General features: G+C 36.2%; 2 protein-coding genes across 8 annotated transcripts in view; both read left to right on the plus strand.

Annotated features, from left to right (window-relative positions):
* The first annotated feature begins 517 nt into the window (after positions 1-517).
* LOC118992088 (uncharacterized) lies at positions 518-14,907 on the plus strand. Its single transcript, XM_037053832.1, has 8 exons — positions 518-524; positions 710-1,255; positions 1,638-1,672; positions 1,794-1,832; positions 3,559-3,626; positions 4,172-4,257; positions 9,250-9,318; positions 14,203-14,907. Exons 1-5 carry the CDS (start codon positions 518-520, stop codon positions 3,589-3,591), a joined length of 660 nt encoding a protein of 219 aa, XP_036909727.1. The 3' UTR covers positions 3,592-3,626; positions 4,172-4,257; positions 9,250-9,318; positions 14,203-14,907.
* A 1,817-nt stretch (positions 14,908-16,724) lies between these two features.
* The window catches only part of CHD2 (chromodomain helicase DNA binding protein 2), an 83,875-nt gene continuing 74,560 nt past the window's right edge, over positions 16,725-26,039 (plus strand). For 3 of the 7 annotated variants that reach the window (XM_037053697.1, XM_037053698.1, XM_037053695.1), the window contains exon 1: positions 21,283-21,449. In XM_037053697.1, coding sequence (XP_036909592.1) covers positions 21,349-21,449 — 101 coding nt within the window. In that variant the 5' untranslated portion in view covers positions 21,283-21,348. Of the gene's footprint in view, positions 17,323-17,664; positions 17,796-21,282; positions 21,450-26,039 lie in introns of those variants that run through there. The other 4 variants (XM_037053691.1, XM_037053692.1, XM_037053694.1 and 1 more) reach the window with 2 other exon arrangements.

Consider the following 26,039-nt stretch of genomic DNA (forward strand, 5'->3'; position numbering starts at 1 on the left):
AGGACTCCAGACACTGGACATGTCAGTGGATTGTCTCATATAAATGGGCAACAGGAAGCTTACACATCCTCAAATAAAAGCATTTCAAATCAGATATTGGGCTAAAGGCATGCATTGGTTGTAAAATCGTTGGCTTTGACTCTGTGACACTGAGGGATGCCTGGTTGGTTAGAACAAAAATTTTGATACGTATAGCTGAGAAGATATGGCTGCTTGCACCTACGTCTTGTTTGCACATCATCCTGTCAGTCATGTTCCTTTAAAAAAAAAAAAAAAGCAAGAACCTGAATTCAGAAGCACAGAATCCTGAGATTTTTCCAGAGGCAAAACCCTTATCTCCAGGGCACTGTTCTAGTAATCCCAGCCTGGACACCTCGTCACAAACAGCCCCCGCCCCCCGTCCCGATACGGCCCTCAGGGGTCCGCACTGCGGGGTGCAAAGTAACAGCTTTAAACCAAACCTTTAATCACCAGCCAATCATTGGCCCCGGCTCATCCAGAAAACCATAAACCCTCCATGGGAAGTGAGTGACACCGAGACAAGCCTGTCGGCGCTGAGAAACCTGAAGGGGTGGGGTCAGAACTAGCCAATGGTATCGAAGTAGTTGTTGTTGGGAGGAAGGGAGACCCCAGCGAGCGTGCGTGAGGCTGCTCCGGGGAAGGCGTGGCAGGAAAAAATGCAGAGCCAATGGCCGCGGTGGGCGGGCAGCGGCGCGCGTGCGCGCTGGGACCTGGGGCTGCAGGCGGGAGGCGAGAGTGTGGAGGAGGGGATCGGGCAGGAGCGCCGTGGATCTCCTGCCGCCGCCGCAGCCGCCGCCGCAGCGAAGAGGCCATGTTGTGTGGTGTGTGGGGCGGGGGGGAGGAGGAGGAGGGAGTAAAGCCGAGAGAGGAGACGGGAGAGAGACACCACACACACACGGCACAAGATGGCCGGAGAGGCAGCAGCACCCCGAGCTGTCAGGCGTTCTGACGCGGTGGCAGAGCCCGCTGGTTGGCGTGGAGCTGCGCCCGAGCGGCCCGCAGGCTCGCGGGGGGAAAGCGGCCCCGGCTGAGACGGGATCGGTCGTGTGTTGGGGTCCGATCTCGCGGCAGGGGCGCCCGGAGCGGCCGGGCCCACGACTCGGAAAGCGCCGCTGCGGCATCGTCCGCAGAGGGTCCCCAAAGCCCCGGCGGCTCGGTCCGGCGCGGGCAAGAGGCCCGGCGCGGGAAGCGTGTGCGGGCGACCTCCAGGTGCCAGCAGCCGCGCTCCGACCCGGTAAGTGGCTCCCCGGCCCCTTTTATTGTCCTTTGTCCTTGGGAGGAAAAGCAAAATGTCCTTGAACGCGCGAGCAGGAGGGGGTGGCGGGCTGGGCCTCTCTGCCTGGCTCTGTGAGAACCCCGTCGGCGTCGTAGGCTGGTTCCCCAGGCGGGAAGCGCCTCGGTGCCTGGGCGCCGCGGGGCTCAGGGCCGGGTGGCGTGGGGGGCCTTTCTCCAGACCCTGCGGTGGGCAGGGGGCGGCCTCACTGCCGGCATTTGGCCCCGCCGGGAAAGGGGTGGCGACGGGTGACTGCAGGCGGGAGCCCGAAGGGGACCGCGCGAGAAGAACCCCTTTCCTGGTGAGTTATTTTGATATTTAGGGTAAAAAAAATTCTTTTCAGGTTCTTCGACGGGGGAGCTTTTTAACCTCTTTCCGGTAAGGTGGGAATTCATCTTGATGTTCGAATTTAAAAGAACAATGGCACCTTGGCTACGTTTAAAGAAAAATAAAACTTGTTTTTTTTTCTTTTGGGTGTTGGCTCTTAACTCTTTCAAAGCCGATTTTGAAAACGGCTGCAGTATTAACAGATGAGAAGGTACTTACTGCTTATTAAAATCTTGATGACGTTAAGGTTGTCTTTTAAAATGTAAGTTGGAGGAGGGCGTCTCGTATTTCAAAAATTAGGAAGACAAGTTTACTATAATGTCAAGACTGTATAATGAGAATAGAATTTAATTGGGGTGCTAGACGATGACGTTTGATTAATACAGTTTATTTTGCCGAGTTTATTTGACATTCTGATGTTTGAATAATGTTTAGATACTTTTTAAAAGGTCATAAGGAGCCGTTATCTGTAACTTAGCTCACCTCAATGTTAGAACGTACTTGGGTCAGTTCCTAGAGTTTTAAAAGTTTAAGTTCATCATTATATTATTTTTCAAAAAATAATCTATAGTATCACAAGCCATGGTCGACAAAACTTTTACAGGGGAATATTTTGACACCAAATCTCTTTGCGAAGTTACTTTCTCGCAGTGTAAATTTTAAAGTAGGATTGCTCTCGGTAATGGACGAAGAAGAGGAGCCATATTTGTTGCATTTGTTGCATGCACGAAAATCTAGATATTCTTAAAACGGAACAGTATTTCAATAATACATATTGGCTTCAAAAATTTGCATTGTTCTCTGCCTACGAATTTGAAAAATTGTTTGAGAGGGAATTTAAGTTCAGTGGTTTGAACAAACCACAGATGCAAAAAGCTTTGTGTATTTTAGAATATATTTGTCTTCATTTTGCGGTACCTCTTGTGTGATGTAAAGGTGCAGGCAGATTTAGGTAAAAATAGTGTGGGGCAAATTTACCTAGTACAGTACTTATAAGATGAGAGAAACTGCAGTAATTGACCAAATTTCCGAGGGTATATTTGGCAGTAAAAAATCTTTTTCTTTTTTTCCTAATGGCATTCATGTAGGGCTACATGTTACATCAGTTGCGCATATCTTGATTTTACAGACAGTGTTGTTTGAGTATCAGTCTTGTTTTTACAAATGAACATTTTTGAAATTTTTGAATGCTGAAAGTGGTTTAAAATGAATATTCTGAATCTGGTATTTCAGAATCCTTTTTGAATAGTGAAATGCAAAATAATTGTTGGTAGTTTAACCTCATAAGATCTTTTTACATGAGTAATGGGGGAAAGGAGGGACTGAAAATGGTCAAGACCCTGGTTTGAAATTGAATAAATGTCATAGATACTACATGTCTTAGACTTGACTAAAAAACAAAGGTAATATCTCATTTGGTGAGATCAAATAACTTGCAGTTTAAAAATTTAAAGTAACCAGTGGCCATTTTAACTTCACTAATTTCCCCTTGGAAGAGTTAATTTTCAGTTACTCAAAATTTTAAAAGGTATTTCTATAGATGGTAAGGGAAATGTTAACATTTCAGTCTTCGAAAAATGGTAAACTTCTCCTTTGTTTTTTGGTATTGCCTGGCATCAAAAGAAGAAAAATAAAAACAAAATCATAATCTTAAATCTGTCCAAAGATGTAAATCTTTATTTTTTTAAAATTTCAATGCCTTAATCGCAAGTGTTAGTCCATGCAACCAAAAGATGAGGAAAACAAAGACTGACAGATGTTAAGATAAGAAATAACTGCAACCTAATAGGTGCAGGTAGTAGGTAGTATGTGGATGAGCTGTCTCTTAAATTTATCCATAGATCGTGTCTGTGGAATACTGTTTCGTCACACTGAAACTTAGGCCAAGAAATGTTTAAAAATCAAAGCATTGATATCATCTTCCCTTTTTTTTTAAGGTAACTTACAAGATTAAAATTAAATTTGGTTGATGATGGTTCTGAACAAATACAGCTCTTTATTTGAGGTAAGACTGGGTAAATTTTTATTCCTTTCACATAAAAATAAGCTCATTAGGTTTGGTTTTTGTTCTTTAATAATTTATATTTCCAGTAAATGGGGATTATGAATATTAATAAATATCTGAAATAATTTTAGAGGCCTTGTAAACCTTTTTACTGAGTGGAAAGTATATTTGCATAGCCATTGTAAATAAATATGCCTTTTAAATAGTTAAATACTAAAGGCCCATTGATGCCTTTCTTTAATTTTGGTAACAAGAAAAGACTGATTATATTTTGAGGAAAACCATGATACATTTTTTCTTTTTAGCTCTCTAATATATTGTGCAGTTTTAATCTTCTAAACATGTAAATAAATACAAATACTGGAAAATTTGAGCTAGTTACTATCCCTAATAATAGATTTTAGGGAAGGACATTTTAAAAATCAGATTTTGTGAGCATAGATTTTAGTTTTTGTTTCTTTTATTTAATGTTACAAAACACTTGTCCTTACTTGCTATTGGTTGTTGCATCAATAAATTGTTTAGAATATTTTTCCCCCTAAAAGATAAACCATTTTCGAGACTGAGACCGTCGAGTTTTATCTCTGAGGATAAAGGAAACCTTTGCCAAAGTCTGTATTTTATGTAGCAAGTAAGTAAATGTTTTTATTTAACATCTGAAATTTAATAGCTACCCCCATTTGAGTAGGAAAATATCAGTAAAGTTTGTCATTGAAACATAAACTGTAGATTGTTTGTTTACCTTGAGAAAGGGATGAGAAAAAGCCTATCAATTTCCATTTCCTTACATCAAAGCACTTTTGTATTAATATCGAAACAGTTGATACATGTAGTTTCTATTACAACAGTAAAGACATTAACTACTTTCCCATATAATGGTACTTGAGGATTGCAGTTAAATCAGTAGTTGAGTCATCAAAATTGTCCTTATGATCTGAATTGTACATTCTTTTTGATGATACTGATCATGTTTTAGAAATGGCGTAGAATGGGGTTGCATTTTCAGATCGTAGGATTCTTAAAAGAACTATATTTTAAACACTAAACATTTTCACATTTTGGTTTCTAAGTCCACTGCCTCATGGACTTTAAATAGTCATTGTACCCATTTTTATGAGTTTGTTTTCAAACATAAAAAAGTGAGTTATTTTACAGAAAACTAGAATAACTTGTCTAAAAAGTTCTCTATAGCTAAATAATTATTTTTAAATCATTAAGGGAAGAAATAATATTCAATATACATACAATAATTTTACATCTTAAAACTTGATCTGTCAGTGAAAAAACATACCCACTGATAATTTCTAGAAAATATTCTCTAATTACAAGTTGCAAAGTTGAATGTGAAAATTAATTTCAAGCTGATATTAGTAAAGATTTACCAGAGAAACTATGTAATATAATAATATTTTGGGGAATTTTAAGAATACCAAATAACCATTAATTAATATAAGGGCAAAGTTTACCTTTGTCCTTGAATTTTTTATTTTTATTATTATTATTATTATTATTATTATTGTGTGTATGGAAAATCTTTTATCTGTTGGTGTTTGCTTATTCTGTTCATTCAAATAGGTGAAAGGGGTAATATTTTTATTGTCTTTGCTTTGGCTTGTTTTTTCTTTTCCAATCCTTTGCAGTTTGAACAAATTTCTATTTACAGTGTGCAAAAGAAAGTGGAATGTTAGACCTTTAACAACAGTGTTTTAAAGATGTAACATGTAAAACATTCAAAACATCTTTTATCCCAAGCTTCTTAAACACATGTCAACATTAGGGTTTCCTCTATGCAAATGATTGGATATTAGACTGTTATTTAGATATTGTTGGGCACTTACTAAAATTGGTAATTTGGCCTCTTATGACGTGTGTGAAGTGCAGTGTAAATTGAAGTATAAATTGGCAATTTCTAATGACCTACCAAAGGTATAATTTAACACGTAAAATAAAAAATGAACAGTTAAAGGTTAGAGTGTTACATTAACATTTTCTTAATTTAGGATCAAACATTATAGTAGAAAAACCTAAATGATACAGTAATTTGTAAATTATTCCCTAATGTAATGGGATACAACTTTCCTTTTATTACCAGCGAGATAAAGGATTATCTTCATCAGATCATGCTCTAAAAAAGTCTTCATGTACTTCAACCTTTATGAGTGCTTATATTTTTAAATTATTATATTTGATGAGAAAAGTAAAATAATTTGCTACTACTTTCTGCTTAGAGGATCAAGTGGTAAATGCTTAAATATTTACTTTTAATTTAGCATTTTGAACTAATTCTTGAATCATAAAATCTCCTGATCAAGTCGGTGATTAGGTTGTATTGCATTTGTCATTAAGGTAATAACTATTAAAAAGTTACTTGAAGTCCCACAGAAAGGAAAGAAGCCAAGCTTATAAGTTCTGACAAGATTTGGCTCACAATGACAAGGTTTTCGTGAGCCATGACATGACACCTAAGGATAGATGATGTGAAATGGGTAATTGTGAATATAAAATTTTCTTCAAGTTTAGTTTATTGTTATGCACTTTTTTGAGTATTAAAATACTAGGACTGGATGGCCAGTTGAATTTACTTTTTTCCCCTCTCAGATTGTATTCTTTGTTGAGAGGCATACAGGGAAAGTGATAACGTGAGGATATCTCTATCTTTTGCATTAGTGTGTGATAGAGCAGAAAATATCATGGATTCAGCAATCAAGAGACTTAGCTTCTAATGTGAATTAACCCTGTAATTTTGACATTGAATTCACTGTACACCTTAGTCTCTTAGTTACTATAGAGTATTTGGAGTTTCTGATCCCTTTAAGATAACTTTCAGCTCTTAGATTTTGCAATAAAAATAATAGTAAGGAGTGTCTGATTTTCTTACAAAAATGGGAGAATAAGATTTTGTAATTCTTACATTGCAAATCATGTATTTCTGTGGTGAAACTATTTGAATAACATGCGAGCGATAGTGGACCCAACTTGGTTAATTTTACATTCCAAAATATTAATAGGTAGTACAAATGAAGACATTGGAAAATTGATCTTAAATAGCAGTTAAGGTGTGAAATTGCCTTTAAATAATTGCAAGATTTAGAATGCTGTAATAAAAGCATTATTTGGAGTCTTAAAAATAATTATTTCATTAAATATATTTAAACTTTAATGTATCCAGTGAAACATTTGCAGCTGACCATTGGGTTTATAGATGAGGATTTGTAGTTTCCATGCCTGACATCATTCATTTCCTTTAAGAAATCTCTGTACTTCAAAGATAGATATCTTTGTTTTACCAGCTACCTTTCCCTTCCAGATTAAGTGGCTTAAGTCAAACTTTTAAATTTCAAATTGCCTGTTATTTGTGAGTGCAATTAACATTACAATTTAAATTCAAGGATATTATAAATGTTATTAAAATATGTGACTTGATTTTTTAATACAACTTTAACATTTTTCCTACAGCAATTTGATAGTTTTGATTTAAACATTGTATAAAGCTAGATAGTTTTGTGTTTTGAAAAAGTCCTTTGCTTTTGAAACTAAAACATTTATTTGAAATGAAATAATTGCCCAAAGAATTACATCATTAATGTGTACTACAGAGTAATCATATTCATTTTAGTTTGGATTATCATGCTAGATATTTTGTTTCACTTTACTGGTTTGTGAGTTGTTTGTAGCAGTGTTTTCAAAGACCTTATCACCAGGTTATTGTGGAAGAATTTTAAAATATTTCATAGTGTTCTCAGATTTTTTACTTAATTTAAATGTTAAAAACTTTAAAAAAATTAATCTTTAGAGGGGAAGGGAAGGAGAGAGGGAGAGAAATATCAGTGTATGGTTGCCTCTCATGTGTTCCCCTGCTGGGAACTGGCCTGCAACCCAGGCATGTGCCTGACAGGGAATTGAACCTCGATCTTTTGGTTTGCAGGCCCACGCTCGATCCACTGAGCTACACCAGCCAGGGCTAAAAACTGTTTTAAGGATTTTAAAAGGTGACAAAATCAAATTGTATGGCGAAGCACAGATGGGCTAAGGATGATAATACAAGACTTGACTAAAACCATCTTTGCCTTTTATGATAAAAGGTCCAACAATCAAAATGGTTATTTACATGTCACCTATAATTTCATATTAAATGAAAATCTATAGTACTGCAAATTATTAAAAGTAGGTGGGAATATGGGCATAATCATCAACCTCTGTAGTTTGCTTAGGCTGATCTTGGCTTCTCCCTTTTTCAAAAGAAGGCAAGTATTAGTTTGTCAGTTTTTGAGAAGGAGCCAGTATGGTAGATTAAATCTGTTTGTAGTTTTTCTGGTAGCACAGATATCCAAATCCTTCTTTGTTTTCGGTGAAGGGCAAACCCAGAGGTACAAACTTAAGTAGAATTTTTATTAGCACAGACCTATGTGACATTTCTTTCATTGATATTCCTTAAATTAATTCGATTCTTCTCTTAGGTGTTGTATCAGTTTATTTTACTTCCGTTGATCCAAGAGTTGTCTGTTCAGAAAATCCTTTCTTCCTTGTAAAATCTGATTATGATTATTTATTTAAAAATAAATAATGCTATGTTTCTTGTAATGTGCTTTTGTATCTCTTGGGAGAAGGATATTTTAGCACTTCACTCTTAGAGGCAGTTTTGAAGCAGATTCTTGCTGTATTGATTATGAATAGTCAAAACGACTAAAGGGATTTAGATTTGGTAAGAAAATCAGAAACTTTATATTCAGTACTTTGAATATTTGAAACATTAGCATAGGAAGGCATTGGGTAGCTTAGTTTTAACTTAAATCCTAAACTATTCTTTCACTTTCTAAAACTTCTTAAATTGCTGTCCTTTAATACTGAACTTTTAAATAGCTTTTTTGGTAGCTCAACATATTGTGATTATTATCATCATACTGTGGAGCAGGGGTGACCGAAAAAATACAAACCTATATTCAGAGGTATTCGAGGTAGGGGAAATAAAACTTCCATGTTTAGATGGAGGAATTTCAGTCTTAACTAGTGAAAAGAGTACATATTACATTTTTGGTTATCAACTACATGTTTGAGAAAGGGTTAGTGTTAGAGTTAAGTAGATCAATACAGTTAGTAAAAATAGTTTGAAATTGTGCCTAAGGATTCTTTTCTAACATACTTTATCTCAGAATATACGGGATAATGTGAAATAATATGACATAGTGAGAAACATGGCCTTGCAGGTAGGTAACGAAAGTCTTCCTTTAGAAGTTTTAAAGGTAGATTAGGTGAAAGGCCAGAAGGTAAAGTAATTCTGTACTGTAGGGAGTGATGTTGGCTCTGCTAAACAACTAGACCTCAACCCTTATTGCCCATTAGATCTACTTAGGGAGGCCGGTCTTTTACCTTTTCTTGGCGTTCCTGGGGACTGAAACACTTGTATAGTAACTTGCCCTACAGGTGAGCCTCCAGTACAGAAGGATTTAAGATCATTTGAGGTAGAACGTTTATCTTCTGCTTGGACTGTATTGTTCATAAATACATATATGACTTGGTTGTCTGGCAAGTGATCCTTAATGTTTCTGAATAAATCATGGCATATTAATAATTTATTTTTGTTTCTTTTCTGTGCATAAAATTGTATTCTTTTTGTTTTCTGCAGAAATTTGAATCCTGAGACTGAATCTCTAAAGGGCCTCTACAACATAATAGATGTTGGTGGAAGCATTTAGTAAGTTTTATTCAATTTACATGTTTAATCTTGTTTTTAATTTTAAATATGACTTTTGGAAATTCTGAGTGAGTCAAATTCTAAAAATATAGAGGGATTTAGTGAAGCCCAAAGCAGCACAAAAAAATAAAACCAACACGGTTAGATGTTTGTAAAGTTTATTCTTTAAATTAGCTTATTAATTCTAACCTAGTCTACTTTCTTCACTTAAACTGAGGCAAAAGGTTCAGTGCAGCACAACATAGATTTGAACATGTTTCTGACATTAATTTAGATTTGAGTGTTGGCAAATTTCCCCATATTTTTATAAATAAAGCTTTATTGGAACATGGCTATGCTTTTATACATTGTGTCTGCTTTCCCACTACAACTGCAGAGTTGAGAATAGTTGTAGTTAATGGCCACAAACCCTAAAATATCTACTGTCTTGTTCTGTGACGAAAGCTTGCCTACCCTTTTTCTAGATCCTTCTCTACTATCAATTTATGTAGAACTTGGAAGTTTTGGGGTTCTCTTTTGGTTTTAGCCAAAAGGCCGAGAAGTTGGGGGGCGGTTCTCTTTAGGGAATAGAACATACCTTTTAATGGATTTCAATGTAGTAATTCTAATAAAAGAAGTAATTCTGAACTTCCCTTAATTTGGAAGCCCAACAAAAATTTCTTTTCACAGTGGAGTTAATGCTTTGATATTAGAAGATTTGGTTACAATTACTGTGAAATAGGTTTCTAATTCCCAAACTGAGAAGTTGTGGGAAAAGTTAGTGTTAAGGTTCTATAAAGGAATTTGGATGAATTCTAAAAAGAATTTATTTATTATTGACAGATGATTCTAGATTTGATGATTACAAACTAGCTGTTTCTTATGCTTGCTTATTTTTGAATTACATTTGGTAATGTAGGTAATAGATGATAGTTTTTCTTCTAATTACTACTTGAATTCCCACTGTATAAATGGCTGTTAAGGCCTGCAAAATGGTAAGGTTTTTCTTTTGTGTGGTTTTTAAAATTATTTTTGATAATTTAAATATTTTTTAGTTTTGATGTGGGATGGTGAGGGTAGAAATGAAAACTTTCCCAATGTAGCATAATTATTGACCTTGTCTTAGCATATTTTAAAGAGATTGTCTGGCAAATAGTAGATGCTCAGTAAATTCTTGATCTATTACCTACAAATTCTTGTTGATATATTACTAACGTCTTTCTATTAAACTTTATCAACTGGTGTTTTGGGTCTAACAAACAAAAATAAAAGTTTTAGTGCTTTAAATATTAATTTTTCAGTGTGCCTGAAAGCTAAAACTTCAACTCAGTAAAAATTAAAACTGACTAGAAACTATAACTTTTTGTCTCTTAAGGAGATATAAGTTTTACACTAAGTTTAAAATTATGTTGTAGTGGCCCTTGAGAGATTCAGATTCTCTCAAGTTTTACACTGAGGGGCAATGGGAAAGATTTGATTTACTAAGGTGACTCAGTTACTACAATTAACAGTTGACTGGTCTTTCTTAGGTCATTCTGTAATTAGTGTTTATGCCCCGTTTATTTTAAAAAATTTAAAGATACCTTTATTTATTAATATTAGAGGGGGAGAGAGAGAAATCCTGATTTGTTGTACCACTTAGTTACACATTCATTGCTTGATTCTTTTGTGTGCCCTGGCTGGGGATCCACCTGGCAGAATGATGCTCTAAACAACTGAGCTACTGGCCAGGGCTATGCCCACTTTATTAGGACCCAAACTTTTTAAAATATTATAATTTATAGAGAATTTGAGTTCTTTTTGTGTAATAAGACAACAGATTTGAGTTTTCTATTAAATATTTTTAAATTAAAGGCCATTACAAAGAATAGTGAAATCAAGACATAAGCACCAAGAACATTAATTCTGTGGTAGGAAAGATCAATTTCTGCTGCAGATTGTAATTTTATATCCATCTGTCCCTTTGGTTCTGCAGTAAGTGTTCCAGTTTTAAGATAATTTAAAAAATTGTGGCAGTTTTAGAATCCCCTGTTTTTAAAATTAAGAATTATTAATCACTTCATTGTTTTTGTATTTCTCCCTGTCCCCCACATTTTTGTTGCTTTAGAAAATAGCGGGGTTTGTTGGGAAGTAGAGGTAAGGAGACTGCTTCTTTTGGGGAGTACCTACCTCTTAAACCCAATCTAGTAGAACCTCTTGCTTGCATTTAAACTGTTTTATTTTGCGATGTCTCAGTGTTTTTGGAACAAGTTTACTGGATTAGAATTGAAAGACTAAACCTCCTTGCCCAATTTTATGTTAATTTATGGATGTATAGTATTGGGAATTTAAGAGGTAGCAGTTACTGCCTATCTTCTTACCATAGTAGCCTTTAGCTTTGCTGTGGGATTTACCTTAGAACAACAACTTCCCCCCAAAAGAGAGCATAAACTACTGACCATCATAGTGGAAAAAGTCTGATTTTCCGTAGTATGAGTTTGAACCTTAGCTTGTATGTGAAATACACGAAAGCTCTTAGTCTGTTTGATGAAGGAATTCTAGATGGAACCATCTAGAATTGCTGCACACATCTCTTCAGTGTGTGTGCAGCAATTCATGAATTACTGGTGAGAGATGGAGTAGTAGGCCTTTGATATCTAAACCCTACTCAGTTTTTTTTTTTGTACTGATGTTATTTTAGTGTAGGACTACTCTTTAAAGCAGAAAGTGTTTTATCTTTAAGTAATTGACTTCCACAATCCTATGGATTCTTGGGAGGTTTCATTACTATGGGAATATAAATTATTTGATTTAGTAAGGTTAGTTTGTAGGCTCCCAAGTACTGTTTTCATGGCAGTATATCAAAGTGATAGCTAACACTGAGGTCTTTCTATATGCCAGGTAATATAAATGCTATAGATGTACTATCTCATTTAAGCCTCATACTGCCACACAAGGTAGGTACTGCTATTTCTCTTTCACGGATGAAGAACTGGACTTTGTTAACAAGAATATTTGTAGGCTCACAGGACTCATGCCTGCTTTCTTTTTGATTTTGTAAATGTAACTTTGCTTATTAACAATTTTAGTTTTTTTAAGAATTTGGAATTCCACAAAAATAAATGGCTTACTCCTAAATTTCTCACTCTTTGTTGCTTTGCTGATTGAGCACTTAACAAGATTCTCACTTTTGGCTTTTGATTGGCCTTAAAGGAGTGCTTATTGTTAGTGGTCTTTAATGTCAGAGACTGCATGCTTTTTTCTGAGCATCCTTTATTTTTTGTCATTCTCCCCACCCCCTTTTTAACCATCTTAAATAGATGTGATAGCATGGCCTAATCTCTTTTAATCACCCAAACTGGTGATTTTATTGAGTAATTGTGGAATGATGTTAATGTCACTAGGTTTTTAAAAAATTGTCTTTTGAATAATGGATTTTAAAAGGAAATTTCAGATAAAGTCCTAGATAAACTCACCTCTTGTTCTGTGGCAGAAGAATATAGAACAATGATTTATCATTTCATGTCCTAAATTGAATAAATTGCACCTATATCTATTGAAATGGTTGTAACTTGTTCTCAATGCGTTACTTTTATTGTTTATCATAATATTTACACCTCCAAGTTCATTTAGAGTTCAATTTTACATCAAAACAATAAAGATTAGGGAAAAATTGGTTTATAGTAAACTATAGCAATTATGAGAAATGATGGTATTTCTGTTTTCACAGTTCTATATAGAAGTGTATATCCCTTAATTTAAAGTAATAATTCAAATGGAAGATATTTTACTGATGTGGGGGACAAATGAGTTATCTAGTTCTCCTTTTAGGCTGGAGAGAAATTGGCAAAATATATTATGGAGAAATATTTTTTGTGTATTTCTGATGTTGTGACACTCATTTCCAGTCATTTTTTAATATGGTTGGTAGTGTTTCTTGGTTAACCAAATAGTTTACTAAGTAGATTTTTATTGTACACAGTAGACAACAAATTTAAATTATAGTTTAGGATGAATACAAGGTATTAAATACCTAATGAGCAAAAGTGCCCTGATAGTCAATAAACTCTTAGGCAAGTCACCCAGATTTGAAAAATTTAGTTTGAGAGCTGCAAAATTTATAGAGAAGACCAAGGCTAAAACTTGCTTTTGCAATTATGTTGATCCTGATGAATCAGGATTATTTATTTAATGGTAAAACCTGGCTTCCCACTTAACCCCAATTTGAAATTTTGTCAGTGGGAATATTTTTGTATTTAATTTGAAATATGATAGCATTTTATGGCAAATATTAATAAGCCAGGTTGACATTTTGCCTTTTCTATCATTGTTTTTTCTAGTGGTGCCATGTGTCATGCATTCTCAGATATGCAGCTAAAGAGTTTGGTATCTTTATTGTCTGTTTGCATTACCTAAGCAAAATTAATTAACATCTGTTGAACTGGAAAATTATGCTATGATCCACTGCTTTGGTTTTTCTTATCCCTTAAGATTCTTTTACATAATTAGTTTTATTTGAAGAAGCTTGGAAGGTTTCTGCATTGAGATTTAAAATTCATACTGTTGCGGTAATTTAGCTTTCCAGGATTTTTACATTTAAATTTTTGTCTTTTCACAGACATTATAACAATATCACACTTAACTGGTGAAAATTTATCTTTTTATTGCTGTTTTTTATGGTTACCAATGTATCTGTGATAGTAAAAGAACTTTGTTAACTTGTGTACAGTCTTTGTGAGTATCTGATTGACGAGTTAAGTGTGAACTACACAGAACTTTAAGACAGTTTCATGGTTTAAAGCTGTTAAAAAATTAAAGTGTTGTGTATGGTAAGAGTATCTTCAAGGTGGGTGGATGTTCTCTGTTCTAAGGAATAAGATTATTGGTATTCCAACAGCATTTTTTTCTTTTAATGTTTTCATCAAGCACCCAGTCAGCTTGAAGAGTCTCAAATGGACCCTACCACTGAGAAATCAAGATGGCAGTCCACTATGGGGAATAGAGGAAAATGGATTAATACAAGAGTGCTGTGATAATATACAACCAAGACAGGGTTCTTTTAACATGGATTGCATGAAACGAATGAAGACAGTAGATTTCTTACCCAACTGGACAGTGGATTTGACTTTTCTAAAGACTTTTTGTATCATTAAAACAAGTCCATTTTTCACATTTGGAATCGAAAGATGGCATGTTTTTGTATGCCTGGAATTTTTTTTTCATTTTAATTTGTATGAATATGAACTTGTGGAATGTTAACTTTAATAAAATTTCTAACACTTTAAAATTTCTCAGTTTGGGCTTTTTTTTTTTTAGCTGAAGGTTTATTAAATTAAATGTTCAGTTATTGCCGTAAATAACTCTTTGGCCTTTACAGTTGCCCAGCAATAAAGTGTATTGAATAAAGCTGGTAAAAATGGCAGTGGTGTGCTGCAAAATATTTTACTTGGTTGATTAAAATTTTTCTCCACAAAGTTGTGGAAATGTATTTATGCTTTTAAGAGATGGTCATTTGGTTGAAATCCTGTTCTATGCTTTCTTAAAATGTCTTGCAAATAACAACCAACCAGTGGGTAATAATAGAATCTTTAACTTGCCACATGATCTTAACGAACTTTTAAAACAAAAATGCATTTTGCCTCAAAATTCAGGATGAGTGATATACAGTGTTTTTCTGAGTTATTTTGTGTTGATGAAAAGATCTTTTTTACCTCTGCTCCTTAATATTGTTAATAAAACATCATGGAATAGAATATTCATCTGAACATTTAAACCGTTGCCTCATTTTTGTCTTTAGTTAATGTTACGGGAAGAATTGTTGGCTTTATTAGGGAAGTGTCCTTTAGTGTATTCATAAAAGGCCTTGAAATTTTGGTGACAGTATTGTCTATAACATACTTTATGTAAGTATAAAATAGGAATATTCTTCATTTTTCTTATTCTGTACTTTTAAAAATTTAAGTACCACCATGCCACAGGTTACTTATATTTGATTTCCAGGTGAATACCGGCATTGTATTTATTGATAATGAGTTGATACATACCAGTTTATAAAGGTGTGGTAGACTTTATTTTGCTAGACCAAATGAATTGTTGATAATATCTTATTATACAGGAATAGCCCAGCTTGATTTTTTTGTCCTTGGTGAGAAATAGTTATTTATACTGTGATTTGTGGTTAATGCCAAATACTATAGCACACACATCCATTATCAGTACATATGCAGTATATATAGTCATTGGTTTGAAGTGGTTGGTTTGTATATGTAAAAAGTGGAATTTTGGATTTTGATTTTGGTACAATTATCTTTTGTAGAAAGAAAGTATGGAATTGAAACTGAGTTTTGGTTATGGGTTTTACATTTACCTAGAACAACTTGTTGCTTTTCCAGTGTATAAATGGAAATTGTATGTCCTCAGTGAGGAAAGGACATTTTTCTGGAAGATTATAATGTTGAACAGGGAACGTTTGATTCTTTTTTGGATGTGTGAATGTTTCTTGGGTGCTTTCTGGGAGAAAAAGTGTTGAATAATTTGATTTTTGGCATTAGTATTAATTTTGTTTTCACAGATCTTAGTGTTTTCATATCTAGGAGAATTTGCCCTGTGACATTACTTTGATAATTGTGCTGTCAGATGTGACTGTTATTAACCATTGTCTAAATGTGTACATACATAGAAATGGAATTGAAATACAAGGGAAGATTTGGGGGTATATATGTTATGTTGGTGTTGGAGGTGGAGTTTCTTGGATGTTATTGGAAGGTGACTATGGTAGTTTCATATTCTTGAATTTAATAACGTTGTTTTGCCTGAATCAATGTGGGAAGTAAATATATTTTGACTATGAGGTTTTTGCGGGGAGAGGGATTTGTAAGGTTATCTAACGGGTTAAAGAATTTTGTGGAAGTATTAAGAAAAATTGAGATGCTACAATAAAAACTAGTTAATTTTTGCTCTAATGCAACTGAACACTAGGGAGGCGCTCTTGAGTTGTACCCCTTTCTTCCAGTTGGGATGGAAAATTCCCCGTAAAATTTTGTCTTGGGGTAAATTTTAGGCTTCATAAAGAAGGCAAAAGTTGAAATTAACTTGTAAAATTGAGATTTTGCTTTTACTTAGAAACCATTTTACCCAGGGGGGGTTGTTAATTTTTAAAAAGATTAGTACTAAAATGAGGTTAAAATTCTCTTAAGAATTATCCCCTCTTCAAAATGGCTTTATAAAACAGCACTTCCTGTCCAGAGAGGAAGTTATTTTAGCTCAAGGACTGAAATATTTAGCAGATCTTTAGACAAAAGGAGCAAATTACATTTCTCTCTGGCTTAAAAAGGGTGCTTGAGCTAGAGGGGGTTAAGAAACCCTCCCCCCTCCCTCTGATGGGGTGGTCTGGAGGGGCAGAGAGGTGTGGGGTGGGGGGTCCTCAGGCTCCCTGGGATGAAAGATTTTTTTTTTTTTTTTTGGTGGAGATGAAGGGGTGGGTCTATGGTACATCACCTGAGTTGTGGGGTAAATGTAGAGAGTGTCAATCAAAGGCAGAGCTCTCAGAGCTGGGAAGGAGGCTCTAGATGGCGGCTGTGCCTTAGAGAGAGCGCGCTGTGCTCCCTGCCTTTGCCTCACTTTACGCAACTTTCCCTAACTTTCGAGCAGCCTCAGGGGGCCCCCGCAGCCCCCTGCCTCTCCTGGTGACTTACTGGGGTCGATTGGAACCTTTTTTAGGGAGAAAAGCAGCTTTTAGGAGCTTTCTTTTCGTGCCTTGCTGGAAAGAAGCAGCCGTACTGAGAGCCCAGGTCGTTGTTTTTTCCAGCTTAGAAGCCATGGCGCACCTCCATTTTTGTGCGCTCTCCTAATGAGGTTTTTTTTCTTCGTACCCGTTTTAGTATTAATTGTTGCTTTATTTTTTTGAACAGTCAACATATTTGAGGGCTATTTTATTTATTTTTCGTCTTTTAGCGGGGAATTTTGTTTTTATTTTTAATTACTTGGGATCTGATATTTTTCTACTACTAGATAGGATTCTTGCTTTGGACCTACTACATGGATCAGGTAAGTTCGTGATCGTTAGTGATTATTTTAAAGATCTATATGTTAAAGTTTGCTTTATTTTTTGTAAATACGAAAAATTCCTGTATGACGCAATAAGATACAGAGATTGTTATTTGTATCCAGTGTGTTACTTTGAGAAACTTTCCTTATTGATAGAGATGATTGCCCTGTTCGGTTTATCCCCCTCTCTTTTTTTTTTAAGGTAAAAATAGAAATATTTGTTTTTTTTGGTGCTTACCGCTGTTGTATTATAACACTATCATTACGTGGTCAGGACTTTGTTCCTGATAATGAAACCATAGCTAGAAGCTGGGACCTTACCTTTCTTTCAACTTTTGACAGTAAATACCTGGGCACAGGACTTCAAAGCAAACAGATTCCCCCTCCCCCTTAATATTTAAGAATTAAAAGATGATGAGAAATAAGGACAAAAGCCAAGAGGAGGACAGTTCGCCACACAGCAATGCATCGAGGTATGAGCTATCAACTTTCTTCCTTTTTTCTCTTTTTTGGGGAAAACCTCAGCTTACATTGTTTACCTTGACAGACAAGGATAGCTGTCTGTGTTATTTTAAGTATTTTAATAATTTGAATTCGTTTTTTAAAGCGTGACCTTGAGACTGCTAATATGCCACACCCTAATTTTTTGGTAGCAATTTATGAAAGTTGAGTTGACTTAAGGCCTCTTAGAGCAGTCTAAAGGTAAGGTACCTTTATTCAAGGGGGCCTTTTCTGCAAACTACAGTTTTTCTGTTAATAAACTTCAGGTTTTAGGTTTTTGTGCTGTAGAAAAATGACCTTGTCGGTTTAGCCATTGCTGCATTGCACCATTTTACATACAAGGCAAATTTTTTCTTTGAAGAAACTAGGATTCCCAAACTTGTAACTGAAGGCCATAGAGGAGCCTTGTGGTAGTAAATTATAGTAAATAGACATTTGAGAAAGTTATATGAATGAAAAAATGTACATTTTAAAATGAAATTGCAAATGGAACCCTTTGACTGATGCCTCTCAGTTTATATTTTTACTTGATTCTATATTTCTTTTGATACCTTTGACATTTTAAGAAATTTTGTATGATTTATCAACATTTAGGCAGTGGTTACAGTTCCTGCATTTATGAAATTAAATCTGTGATCCCAGAAATCCTGGAGTACTCCTAATACACTTCTGCTTTGTGTTTGTTACTGTGATTAAAAGTGTATATTTTACATTTAAAATATTTTAAGGTTACATTTGTATGCTTACATTCAGACAATGTTTTCTGGTTGGTAGATGTAGTATATTATCCTAGCACTTTAGTTGTAGCTGCTTTACATTTATTGATTTATTTCGACAGTGTCTTTTGGAATGCTTTATCTTCTGAAGCTTACAAATGTACTGTTAAAATCATGATTTGTTTCACATTTGTTGGAGTATATATTAGTGCCTAAAGAATAAAGCCTCTGAGATGTTTGTATGATCTGTATGTTAATTTTTGAAAGTATACGACTGCTTTTCTTGTGTTCTTGTAAGTTGTCATGGTATGAATTTTAAATCATGTGGTTAACAAGAATGTGATTATCATTTTTCTTCCTACTTTTGCTTTTACTGTTATAACTTTAAATAAATAACAGTTTGCTATTGGTTAGTGAATATGAAAGTTTTTAACATGGTTTATTACAAATGTTGAATTTTATCTGTTTCATTGGACTTCAAATAGTTTACCCTTTTTTTGAAAAATACCTTTCCACATTCTTTTGCAAACTGAGTTGTCACATAGTTTGGTGCTGTCTTTTGAACTCCATTGCCCTTGTAATAACCCAGGTTAGATTTAGGACAGAGAACTTCTCTACTACTAATCCTAAACTGATTTTTCTGAAAAGTCATAGTGATTTGAAGACATAAGAATCCCCACAGGTGTTTGACACATTACTAAAGATACAGTACCTAAAATTGTTAATCCCTTGAGTGTGTTTTGCATAGTCTCACATGGCTTTTGGTTTTCTTATGCAAAGGTTGTGGTTAATGTGGATCAAATTCTGTTTTCTAATTAAAAAGCAAAAGCAGTGTTGCTATTCTTTTAATAATTCCTTTCACCTGGAAAACGACTATGAAGCTGTCATGTATTTACCTATTGGCAGTGGGGTTACATCTTAACAAGAAGCATAGTGTGTTTTTAAATGCATTTTGTCAAGTATATTTTGATTCCTGTACCTGATGAATGCCCCAAATTATTTGCAAGACTCCTTGAAGACACCTTCAAGTTCTAAATTTACTTGCATTATGGTTACCCTAAATTGAATACCTTAACACATGTACATAACTATGACATCACTTCCTTTTAAACTTGTAAAGATAAAGGGTATTATTGGTGTTTTATTGTAGTACATTGTTATTTTTGTTTTTAGTGAGCTAAAAAATAAAGGAGACTGTCTCTAACTAGTACTTTGTTCCTTAATCCATCAGAATTTCCCCATTAAGGACCTGTTTCTAGGTCGCAAGGTCTATAGTATTTTACTACAAAAACCACTTTTGCACAAGAGGAAGGGAGAAGTTTGCAGGTCAAGTAAACTTTGGCCTGAACTTTTTTAGGAGCTGAAGGGATTGAGTGCAAGTTTACTCTTTTTGGAAAAAACTCAGTACTAACCAGTGATTACGTAAATTATTCCTGTATTTTGTTGAAGGATATATTTAAGTACAATGTTATATTTTATATAGCATGGCTTTTGAAGAGTGAAAGTTAACTTTCAAAAATAAGACTTAAAAAATAGTTGATACCTGTAAAATTTCTAAATATTTAAAACAAAGTTGTAGTGATGGGTCTCTGCAGAAATGTATATGACACACATCTAAATAACTGACATTTTCAGGTGGCTTAAATAATGTCAAATAAGGGAAGCAGGAGAGAAGGGAACCAGAATGGAAGTGTGTGTGCACACAAAGAGTTCTGTGTTCTAGGACTCCTCCGCCTTTGCAGTTTATCTTAAGAACTGAAACCCTGTATGAAATTTATCTCCAAATTGTCTCTGAACCAGATTTATTTTGGTAACCTGTGGTACGGTGACATTCAGCTTTTAGCAGCTATTCTGAAACCCTGGGGTGTCTGGAAATGGTAACTGCACTTGCTTTTGTGGACTGTAAAAGTCATTTTTTTTTAAGTGGCAGCCATTTTATGACACTTAATTCTTACGGATCGGGAGTTTTCACAAGACTGAAAATAAAACGAATTGAAACCTGAAATACCAAAACCTCTTTTCCTCCCACTTCTCGTTTTTTGGTCCTCTGGTGCTAAAATAAAGGGCATCTTGGTACTTAGCCCTGGCATAAGCTCTGCGAGCCCCTGGCATCTTGGTGCAGGTCCAGCTTAGTCACAAAATGGCTGTTCCTTTGTGCCGCAGCGCTGACAGACATACTGCATTGCACTGTGTACTCGCCAAACAGCAGGAAGTTGCCGTGCCGAGTTCAAAGGCCGGCCGGCGCCGGCGCCGAAAGCTGATTGGCTGGTCGCACGCTTGGTAACAGCAGGTCAACAGCGTCGGCCCCGCCTCGTGACGTCAGGCGTCTCGCCGCCGACGTGAGTGAACGTGGTGACGTGCTGCGCGCGCAGCCCAGGTGCTTCCTCATCAGCTCCGCGAGTCGCAGCTGGAGGGGGAGCGGGAAGGAAAGGGGTCTTGAGTTCGGACTTGCGAGGTCGGCGTGGGGAGTTTACTTCCCTGAATGGTCTTGCTTTTTGGCGGTTCTTTCCACCCTTTCAAGCCGTCTACATCCTGCAGCACGTATTCTTTTACTTTTCCTGGGAATGGTTTTTCTGTTTTAGAAGTACCTGCTACTTTTGGAGAAAGTAAAACGGACCAGTCGGAAACCTTCAAATTAAAAAACTGCCCGTTTTTGCATTTTTTTGCTTTTTTACTGGTATCCTAGAGGCCCCCCCCTTTTTTAAATGTTCAATGTGATTAGTTTTGCACTGTTTACCAAAACTGCTTCACTATCAGGAGACTTATTTACATCAAAACGTTTTAGCAGGTGTTAGAGTTGTTTTAATACATGGCTTATAAACAGAGGAATGATTATTTGAATTTGTCCCCGTGTAATTTTACTTGGTACCGTACGTTTTCTGAATTGGCATTTGATGGAGTAAAGTTCAGGTCAGTATGTTCATAGTGGTTTATTTTTAAGGTGAACAATGGGATAGAACATGTCTTTAACATTTTCACTTAATATTAGTTTAACTTTGAAAAAATAGAATACAGCCTTAGGCACTCATTTCTATGCAAATAGATGTCAGAAAAACAACCCTTAAAGCTTTAATAGCATGTACAAAAGAAAAGTGACTCCTGAAACTTAGCTGATAGTAGAATCACTTGGCAAAATGTTGGAAAACATCTCAGAATCTGCATTCTGGATATTTTCATTCAGTCCCAATAAACTTGAAAATACTATGGTGATTCTTGTGGCCCATCTTGTTTGGAAACCCTTGCAAGGATTTCTGGTTTGAAAAAAAATCAGTTTACCAACAATGACATTATACAGGCACAATTAATTTAAGCATGAAGGCAAGGCTGTACTAATGCTTTTTCTATTGTACTCAACCAGAGGTACAATAGAAAAAGCATTAGTACAGCTTTTTCTAGTACCCAACCTTACAGAGGTTTTGAAGGGCATTGAGTACTTTTAGTACTAGCAGGAGTAAAGTGTTATGTAGTTGGCCATAGGCCGGATGTTTTTTTAGTAAAATACTTCAAAAGAGATGTGTCCCTTCTGAATGTCATTTTATAAAAGGTGTAAAATTCATTGTGGTTTTGAAAGTTCTCATAGTTTTGGTAACTTTAGGAAGAATTCTTTGGATACTTTATGGAAAGTTTAGGTGAAACTGGGTTTTTATTTTTGTTTTATAGACTTGATCATTAGAGGTTCTGTAAGTGATTTTTTAAAATAGATTTTACTTATTTTTAGAGAGAGGGAAAGGGAGGGAGAAATGGAGAGAAACTGATGTGTGAGGAAAACATGGATTGGTTGCTTCTCATACACCCCCCCAACTGAGGACCTGGCCTGCAACCCAGGCGAGCAACCTGACTGGGAATTGAACTGCCAGCCTCTTTTGGTTTGAGAGAGACACCCCAGTTCACTGAGCTACATCAGTCAGGGCTGTAAGTTGATTTTTTAAAATGTGTCAAATGTAACACACTTAACAGCCTTAGAGACAAATACTGTAGAACTTGATCATAGTTGGTGTTTTATTTTTAAAGAGATGGGAAGGAAGGGAGGTGGAGATGAAGAGGTCTGTTGCCTCTCTTTAAATGCCCCAGCTAGGGGCCTACAGGCAACCCTGGGCATGTGCCCTGAATTGAACCAGCAACCTTTAGCTTTGAGGGATGACACCCAACCAACTGAGCCACATCCTCCGTGGTTAGGGCCTTTCCAGTTTCTTGAAGTTCATGAAAAGCAACAAGAACAAAGGTTTTTTGTTTGTTTGTTTGTTTATTAAGATTAAGTAGTTTCATTAACATTTTCATATTTGGTAAATTCCTTTTTGTGTTTTCCTTAAATTCCTAAAGGTGATATAGAATTGTCAGTGAAGTCATGTTCCAGGATCTAAACCATTCTGCTGGAGATGCTTTAGCCTAAAATAGGTATCATTACTATGTGAGTTAAAATCCATCTGATAATGTAGCAATTTATCTAGGAACTGTTTGCATGTCAGGTGAGCCAAATATATTTTTAAAGAACCAGAGTATGGTTCCTTGAGGTCTGTTCATTGAGCCTTTTCTGTGTTTTCCTCCTGTGTCCACAGTGGAAAAGTGTTGATCTCTCTGTTTTGGATTCTTGCTTTGAAAATCTGTAGTTTTCAATTGATACTAAGCTCTTTGGAGTAACATCTTTTGTAAAGATTACATCATCACAGGAAGGTGGGCAAAACTATGGTAAGGTTTTAGAAGGTATTGCTGGAGAGGTGAACTTGGAAGTTTAATGGCATTATACCTGCCAGTATGCGAAGCTCATGATTTAACAATTAGTGTCTTCCCCGGGCACCCCCAAAGGCGGCAGTTCCCTCACATTTGTGATACATTTTAATGCCACCTGAGCTTTCCAAACTCCAGTCATTTCTCCCATAAAATGTGGCACAGTAAACCTTTTACTAATGTCAAGATTGTGTGACTGCTCTGTGTGATGTCTGTTGAGTACTTTAATTTTTAAAGGTCTTTTTTTTTCTGAAAACCTTAAGAGTTCAGTTAGCTTTTCTTAAAGGGGGGAGCACTTTAGCAAAGAAACAATGTTGCTTTTTGGTGGTTATTTCATCTCTTTCCACAAGCCACCTACGAGGGTTAACAGTTTATTTTTCTTTAAAATTTTTAATTACCCAAGTTATTTTGTATGCGAATAAAAATAACTATGTTGGCTCACTTCTGCTGAGTACTTGTTACAGCTGAGCAGTTTCCTCCTGCACCAGCCTGACTGGGCATTGAAGTCAGATTTATACTTCAGCAAAAGTGACTCACCAAATGCTAGGGTTGGAATACATTGTTTAAATGTCTGTTAGGACCTTTCTCCCTATTCAGTCTAAAGTCAAAAGTAAGTTCCAGTACTGTCTACCTTGAGTGCAGTTTTTTATTGAGTGACGACATTACTTTATGAAATAAATCATGGAGGAGTGAGGCGTGCTAAATTTCTAAACAGTTGCAATTTAGCATTTTATAGTTAACATTTTCGGCTAAGGGTCACTTTATTTTGATACTTAAGCAACATCTGGACTTTATTTCATATTGAAAATATTGAAATTCTTTTTCCCGGAGAGAGGTCCCCCCCCCTCCATGGTTGGGTACTCACGTGATCACTCTGGCCTTCAGGCGTGAATACTGAAGAAGAGCCTTGGGTAAGGCATCATTCTAAGGAGAGTCCAGATTTTATACTTTGGATTCAATTCTAGTGGGTTGTTTGGTCTTTGGTGATGTGTTTGTCCCCTCAGGGTCTGGCAAGAGTGTGTACTCTAGTGCTGAAAACTTTTCCCCGAATTGAGGCCAGTGAAGTCTTGCAATTTGCTCTTACTGAAAGTGCTTCATAAGGGAAAGCTGTTAGTAGCGTTAATTTTATTCCTAATGCTTCATTTTACATTCTAACCCTTTTGCACTTTTTAAGCCCTGTTATAAGAGCTAGGTTGTCTCCGAGGGCCTTGGTTGGAGTCCTGGTCTCTCACGACAGGGGTCTGGTCAGGCCAGTTACAAGAGAAGTTCAGGTGGTTTTAAGGAATGAACTTTCTTTTACTTAATTGCAGCTGTGTGTGTTTTGCACTCAGGCCTCTCCTAGAATTTCTGAGAGTACCACCCTTCAAGGGCGTCTGTGATTTCTTTCTGGACTCAAGCAGCCTCTCATTTGAGCTAGTCCTATCGCTTGGCAGTCACTCTGAGCAAATGCCCTTTTTCCTACTCTGGGGCTAGTGATTATTGCCCTGGCTTACCCTCTGCCTCATTTTCCCTCTCAGGCTGTGTAAGAGTCAACAGTGAATGTCAAAGTGCAGTGTTGGTCGGGTATAAATGGAACAGCAATAACATTTACAACTAATGTTTATATTGGCTGTAGCTTGCTTTTGGTAATTGGTCTGCATATTGGCACTGTATATTTTATTTAGTGAAATGTCTGAAGTCCAGTTTATTATGTCAGAACTGTATAGTCTTGGTATTTGTGGGTTTTGGGGGGGTTTCCTCCATGTCCTTTGTTTCCTTTGTGGTTAATGAGTCTGTTGTGTTTTAAAAAAGAGAAAACAGGCCCCAAAACGAGTCACTTGTGTGAAAGCCCTCACACGGCAAACCAAGACCCAGTACCTAACCTAATTGTACTTTCAACCTTCTCCAAAAGTGCGCCTTTTAACCAGTCAGCCTGGCGGCAGTCTGCTCAGTTTCATCTCGGTGTGCCTGTGGGCGGGGCCTTGCCAGAAGCTGTGGATTCCCTGCTGATAATTTTCTCGTACTGCCCCCTTTCTGCCTTTAAATCCTTCCTTTTTGTACAGCCCTGCGGAGCTCCTCTCTGCTTGCTAGCTGGCATGCTGCCCAATTCCTGAATGATTCCATAAAGCCAATTAGATCTTTAAATTGAACTTGGTTGAATTTTAATTTAACAATTGAATTCTGTTTCTTCCTTTTTCATTTTAGTATCAGATCTTAAAGCTTCTAAAAATACCAGTGGTCAGTTCAACCCCTGGGATCCAGTTAACTTAAAAGCTGTCCATGTGTTTTAAATTTGCATTTGTTTCCATACATTTCCATGTATTTCCACGTGTCTCAGATATTTTGATGGAGCCCAGAGTTCTTGTCTTTATATTGTTTCCTAACCCTTCGTCTTTCCTTTGCTTATGCAGCATTCTCAGTTCCCTTTCTGGGCGGTTTTAACAGCAGCTTGAGTTTGGAGGTCTGGAAACAAAATAGGGGTTGGGTTGTGTGCTTGATGGAAGAGGAAGTTTCTGCATTTTGTCCTGCTGGATCCAGCTGTAGTATACCTTTAAATTGTGTATGCTGATGGCTTTTTCCCACCTGAAGTTGCGTTAAATTCTAGTGCTACCTCTTCCCCTTTTGCAATGCCTGCAAAAGCTCGGTTTCCAGAATTAACTTTGAATTCAGTTGCAGTCCATTCAGAACTCCCTTTCTCTCTAGCCGTTACAGGTAACTAAAGCCAGGGGCTGTATGAGTGGACATGGCTGCTCTGGGGAGCAGTTAGAGTGGTGTTTGTCGCTGTTGGTGGATTGT

The sequence above is a fragment of the Sturnira hondurensis genome, unplaced genomic scaffold (genome assembly GCF_014824575.4).
Source record: "Sturnira hondurensis isolate 20B ecotype Veracruz unplaced genomic scaffold, ASM1482457v3 Scaffold0007865, whole genome shotgun sequence".
NCBI classification, from domain to species: domain Eukaryota; kingdom Metazoa; phylum Chordata; class Mammalia; order Chiroptera; family Phyllostomidae; genus Sturnira; species Sturnira hondurensis.

Excerpts from the sequence above, each read along its gene's own strand:
- LOC118992088 (XM_037053832.1), top strand. Across the intron at positions 1,256-1,637 it reads AGCAGCCGCGCTCCGACCCG|GTTCTTCGACGGGGGAGCTT; the intron begins GTAAGTGGCTCC and ends AATTCTTTTCAG. Across the intron at positions 1,833-3,558 it reads CAGTATTAACAGATGAGAAG|GTAACTTACAAGATTAAAAT; the intron begins GTACTTACTGCT and ends TTTTTTTTTAAG.